We start from the raw sequence: 6,302 nt of genomic DNA, 5'->3' as shown, positions 1-6,302 counted from the left end.
TTAGTTTGTTGTTCAGAAAAAGAAAAAAAAAGGAAGTGATTTATCACCCCTTTTCGTTGCCAAAAGGAACTGCAGTACCGTCCAAACGCCGGCGCCCTGGGAGATCCCAGTGTCAGCAGGACCGGCGCCCCTTTCCTTCCCTCCGCAGCGTTTAAATGATCAGCAGCTTTGGTGTCGCGACTTTTAGCCTGTAAAGGAGCCGGGTGTATTTGTGACGGCCAGTAGGGCCCAGTATGACCCCCCAGAAGCCTCCATCTGACTCTGCAATGCCGAGAACCTGTCGGGGAGATGCTGATCCCCGCTCGGGAGCGCGCCCCGGCCCTTCGCTCGGGGAAGGAGGGGGGGCTGGCCCGGAGCTGGACTACAGCGGGGAGATCGTGGGCAGCCCGGAGGATGAAAAGGCCCGGCAAGAGAAGCTTCGGAGGGAAGCAAAGCGGCAGGATTCAAGGAGCGAGCAACCCCAGACGTGAACGAAACACAAACACGCTGCGGGTTTTCTCTTCCTTAGATAAAAGTACCGGCGAGCCAGCCCGAGCGCTGCCCGCGGACGACTAGTCAGAACAAGTTCGAACTCCAGAGCTCAAATTAAAACGTTTCCTCTGCGCGACTGCCTCCTGCGCCGGGAGGTTCCTCACCTGCCCCACACTCGCCCGCAGCGCTCCGCCGCCCTGCGCCCCGGCACCCCGCCCGGGCCGGCTGCGGCGGGGCGGGCGGGCGCTACACGAGGGACTCGCAGACGGGCAGCGAGTCCGAGTCCTGGCTGTGCATGGAGCTCAGCCCCGTGTCCGAGTCCTCGTCGTTGTCGGCGCGGTCCTTGCGCAGCGCCCGCGCCTGCTCCAGCCAGCCGCCCCCCGCCGCCGCCGGCCGCCCCCCGCCCGCCGCCCCGCGCGGCTCCGCCGCCGCCTCCGCCACGTCCAGCGTGCCCAGCGTCTCCAGCAGGCGCTGCAGCTCCCGCTCCTTGTCCTCCCACGCCCGCTGCGTGCAGTCCAGGTCGGTCTTGACGGCCTCCAGGTCCGTGCTCAGCTTGAGGCCGATGTAGAGGCTGGTGCTCAGCTGGGTCTTGACCCGCTCGTGCTCCAGGTGCAGCTCGCCCTCGCCGCCGCTCAGCTCCGTGGTGTCGCAGTCCGCGTCGGCCAGCCCGGGCCCCGCCGCCAGCTCCAGCTCCTCCCGCCGCCGCTTCATCCAGCGCTCGTTGAGCTCCTCCTGGATCTCGGCGGCCAGGTGCTCCAGCAGCTCCTCCTGCTGCGCCCGCTGCTCCTGCAGCTGCAGCACCTCCTCGCACTTCCTGGCGTAGTCCTCCTCGGGGCGGCCGGCGGCGGGCTGGCCCGGCTCCCGGCCCGGCTCGGGCTCGCCGCCGCCCGTGCCCACCAGGTAGGTGTCCTGCACGTAGTTGACGCCGTGCCGCTTCATGCGGTCCAGGTGGATCTTGGCCTCGTACCTGTCGATCTCGCGGTCCAGCTCGCGGAGCCGCTGGATCTGCTGTCGGATGGTGTGGTCCTGCGAGAGCACCAGGTGCACCAGCGTCTCCATCCTCTCCGCCGACGAGGCCTCCCGGGCCAGCGGCTGCTGCCGCTTCTTGTTGATCTTGGCCAGTTTGCGGAAGGCTTTCCGCACCACCCGCCGCTGCCGCTCCTGCGTGAGCGCCAGGCTGGCTCGGGCCGCCCCCAGGCCGCGGCCGGGGCGCTCCTTGCTCAGCACCACCCGCGCCTCGGCGCTGCGCGGCCCGGCGTTGGGCAGCGAAGCCTCGCTGCGCACCAGCACGAAGCGCACGTTCTCCTGCTCGTCCCCCCACGCCACCCAGAGCCGCAGGATCTTCGTCTTGTTGGGCAGGATCCTCTCGAAGCCGCGCCACTTCTCCACGATGCAGTAGGAGTGCGGCGGCCCCGACAGCATCCCGCCGGCGGGCTCGGGCGGCGCCGGGCGCTGCCGCCGGTGGTGGCTGTCCTCCAGCAGCACCCGCACCACGTCCGAGCAGGTGGTCCGCCGGGAGAGCCCGGAGATCAGCTTCTCTTCCTGGCAGATCCACACCGAGATCTTCCGCTCCTCGGGCTCCATCGGGGGCGGCTGCGGGCGGGCGTCCGGGGCCGCGGGCTCAGCGCCGGCCGGGCAGCCGCTCCATGGGCAGCGCTCGGCGGAGGCGCGGCGCGGCCGGGATGCCTTGGCGTCCCCTCCCCGCCCGCGGCACCCCGCCCGTGCGCTCCGCCGGCCGCTCCACCCCTTCCTGCCCGGTGCGGCGGGGCCGCCGGGGGCGGGGGGGCCGGCCCGGTGCGCCGGGAGCCGCCGCGGTGCCGCCGCTGCCCGCGCTCCCCCGGGACGCGCTGTCCCCGCGTGGGCGCCCCGCGGCTCCCGCCCCGCAGCCCGCACGGAGATCCGCCGGCGCGGACACCTCGGGGCGCGGCGCCTCCGTGCTCCGTGTCCTTCTCCTCCGTGCCCCGTGCCGTGAACCAGCGAGCGAGCGGCGTCGGGGACCTTCCAAAGTGCCGAGGGACAAGAGCGAATCCTTGGAGCTTCAAAGGGAAAGCCAGAACTAGTGAGGAATTTCCAGTTTTAGTAAATCATCCGCCTGTAATTAGGAAATTCATGTTTGTGAAGCACTTTGCAGATGAAATATGCAAAGGACGGGAATGTCTAAGTGTTATTAAAATACTAGCTGAGCCAGATTTTAATGGGAGCTTGCTGCGTACTTTGATGGGAACGGGATCGGTCTCGGAGTGCCGATTAAAATTAGAAGATGGGAAAAATAGTAATAAAACGCAGGATTCTGGCACTGGTTTTCACTGATTGCATCACAGGGTTCACGGACCTAGGCTTTTCTAAATGATTAAAAAAGTACTCTAATGGGCAAAGGAAGAAAACTGTCTCAAACCTGAAGGCCGATCTGTACCTTCCGAGGGAGTTTTAGAGCCGATAAAATCGGTGTGCCGTGTGGGGAAGGTTTTTGCCTGGATAAGGTCTGTGTTCGGTCAGCGGAACAGAACGGAGTCCTGGCATTGCAGCCTAACTCCGGTCATTCCGCTGTCAGAAACAGCGGGGCTGGGGCACGCCGAACAGCGAGCGAGCAGTTACGTAGCCTAATGACCTCTTTTCTCCTAAAATTAACAGGCTCGGTGTGGGCAGCGCCTGTGTGAGCTTGTCCCGCATTTCCATGCAAGGACCAGTCCTGGGGAAGCAATCCGAGCCCTGCTCTGGCTGCGTAATTCAGCTAATTGCGGTGGCGGGGCGTGACGTGCAGCCCGAGGAAGTGGGCAGAGGGACCACCGAGTGCCAGCATTCCTGCCGCTGGAGATCACCGGGATCCTGCTCCTGCTGCCAGCCTCCCTTTCCGGTACTGCTGCAGGTCAGAGGATCCCAAACCCAGCTGGCCACCGCCTGTTGCAATCAGGGCACGCGAGATAGGGGTGACGGTGACGGGCTGGGTTTGCTTCCTGACCACAGCCACCGTGCCTTACAGCTGCATATTCCTGTCCAACGGCAAAGCCTGGCACTGCCAGCTCCCAGGGCGAGGTGCTTGCTCTCAGGATGTGTCAGAAGTACAGAGGGAAGTGTTGGCTGGTGGCAGGGTATTCCCAGGGTGTGCAGGTTTTGTGTTCAGTGGGTTGGCTGTGGCTAAAAGCATCATCCTCTCTGGGACAGAGGAAGGTGGGTCCAGCAGTGGCAGCCCTGTAAGAGAACAACATGACCTCAACAAAGGAGCTGGTCAGGACTCTGGGACACCCCTGACAGCTCCCACTGCCCCGGAATAATGGGGTGTTAAGCAGGGAAGGGATGTGAAACAGGACACTGTGATTCAGCTTGGACTCTGGGAGGTTCCAAATTTTAAAAAACTCTTCAGGAGAGTAGGAGAAGAAGCCTTGTTGCTTTCATCAGGCTGGTGGAAAGCTGGGAGAACAGACCATTCCTTGTTGTCTTCTGAAGATTCAGGTGCTCAAAGGGATTCATGAGGCAGTGAGAAACTGTCCAACTCCTTTCCTGGTGGCTCCCTGCCTTTCCCATTTAGTTTTGATCTTGTTTTACATGTGTTTTCTATGAGAATGTCTTTGTACCTATTTTCTTTTGGCAGAGAACAGTACAGGAAGAGCAGGTTGTGATGTGAAGAGGCATCTGATGCTCCCCACAGGTCAAGCTGCTCCGACTCGTCTGACTGCCTGTATCTATCCCGTATCCAAGCCTGGCTTGGTGCAATGGAATTGCAAGATGATCGTTCCATCTTCCCCTGACCACATCTCTGTGGATGGAAAGCTGGCTCTGCCTCCCCAGTGAAGCCCCAAGGCAGCATTGCCAGAGAGACGATGAAGATGTTGGCAGTTTGGTTGGAGGCAGCATAGTACAATTAAGATTAAGAAGGCAAACACTTGATTTTGGTAGGATATATGTGTGTGTGTGTGTGTGTGTGTATGGTCCATGGTTAAAAGATGGCATTCAAAAATCACGTTGCTGCATCTCAAGTTTAACCCTCAGGAGTTTGGGGTTAGTCTGTCTGCAAGCTCAGGAAGCTGCTGGCAAGGCTTCAGAAGTTTGTAGTGCTGTACCTGAAGCAAAGTTTGGGCCCTGCTGCGCTGAACCCCAAAAGGCAACTGAAGGCAGGCAACCTTTTGCCTTTCCTGCCAGGATATTAAAGCATCCTGCAGAGGAAGGTGGAGCTCTTATCTAATTTCAAATATGAGAATGCCCTGGCCTGAAGGAATCGAGAGCCTTGCCTGAGGTTGTACAGCGAGGCAGCGGCAGAGTCATGAGGCAAATCAGGTCCCTTCACTCTGGCACCATCAGGCACTGAACTCCATCCTCTCCTCCTCTCCATTCACAGGGAGGTGAGGAGGAATGTGTTAGTGCAACAGCTGCAGATGGTGATGATAGAGCCCAAGTGCAAGCTCAGCAGACAGTATTTCCCTCGGTGAGGCAATGGGAGAAGGTGGCACACGGGCTCCTTCAAACATCTCCTCCAGCTGACTGTGCCTGCAAACCAGCAGCACTTAACAGCATCACTGGAATATCAAACTGGAGAGAAGGACAGCTGCTCCCCTCTCCACTCCCTTCCCCACAGAGCAGGGCTGCATGAGGTCTTCTACAGCTTCTGCAACAAGCACAGCACAGGATTAAAATTTCAAACCTGGTAACTGTGGTCTCCTGTAATGCAGAGGCTGTCTCTGTGCTGCCTTTTCGCTGCACAGCTGGCAGCTCTTTTTCAGAGGCACAAACTTCCTTGGCAGAAGGCTATCCAGAACTTCCTTCATGGCCTGAATGGTTTTGGTTTGTTTGATAAATGGCAAAAACTCAAAGTTGATGATACTCTTAAGAGCTGCCTAAGCCCAAAAAGGAGATTTTTGAGCTTAATATTTTAGGCTGTATTGAGAAGTTCAAGTCCGGGTATAGACTAGTTTATTTTTACGAACTACAGGAGAATTACAAGGCCAAGTGATGAGAAATCAGGTGTATTTCATGTGACATTCTTTCTATTCTTTCCTTTTCACTGAGGTGTGCAATGAACTTAGCAAGTATTTTGTGATAAGAAGGGCATTCCTGTTAGGGGGTTGAATGGTGAGGTATCTGTTTCTGGTTTGTTGGCTTTTTTTTTTTTTTTTTTTTAATTTGAGCTGAACTATCACAATGAAATTGCAGGCCTGATTTTTTTTTTTTTAATAAACAAAATTATACAAGACCTTATCTTTAATTCTTTGAAACTAAACCAAATAAATACAAATGTGCTTTCTGCTTCCATAATTCATAGAGCATGAATGAGGAGGAACTCTTAGAACCCTCTATTTGAGACCCAGAATAAATTTCTTTTAAATGCATTTAAATGGAGAAAGGCTGCAGAGTCACATTCAGGGTATTTTTTCTGTTTTTCCACGGCGAAGTTGCTTTTACTTTTTAGATCACTCTCAGGACAATTTACTTATTTTTCCTGAGGTTACAGTTCAAAAGAACACAGCCTAGGTGGATGAGCGAAGGCAGGCTGGAACTGGTAATCTTTTGAGCCATCACTGTCTGCAGAAGCTGCTCTTTGTTGTGATGCTGAGCAGCAAGGCTGCTTTCCCAGCTCCTCTTCCTCTGTTCGTCTCTTTTTGGGAGGTTTAGCTCTCAGTGCTTTTCATTTGTTGCCTCCTAACATTTTGCCCCAGCAAACATGGATGGAGTCCTGGGGCAGAACCTGACTGGGAGTGTCTCAGGTTCTGCAGTGGCTGCTGGCCTCTGCAGATTGATGAACAGGGAAGGGGCTACTGCAGCCTGCAGGTCACTCTCTCACGGGTGCTCTTCTCTTTTGCACCCAGTTTTTCCTGATGGTATAAAGCTGAATAACCAAA

At 57.1% G+C, this 6,302-nt stretch overlaps 1 protein-coding gene across 1 annotated transcript; it reads right to left on the bottom strand.

The window, feature by feature from the left end:
• Positions 1-717: 717 nt before the first annotated feature.
• Positions 718-2,055, bottom strand: RASSF10 (Ras association domain family member 10; the record flags this gene model as incomplete). Its single annotated transcript, XM_084207111.1, has 1 exon — positions 718-2,055. One exon carries the CDS (start codon positions 2,053-2,055, stop codon positions 718-720), a length of 1,338 nt encoding a protein of 445 aa, XP_084063237.1.
• Between the last annotated feature and the right edge of the window lie 4,247 nt (positions 2,056-6,302).

This window comes from Fringilla coelebs (genome assembly GCF_963513975.1).
Source record: "Fringilla coelebs genome assembly, chromosome: 6".
Lineage (NCBI taxonomy): Eukaryota > Metazoa > Chordata > Aves > Passeriformes > Fringillidae > Fringilla > Fringilla coelebs.
Note: the sequence above shows the minus strand (reverse complement) of the source record. Positions and strands in the feature narration are given on the sequence as shown.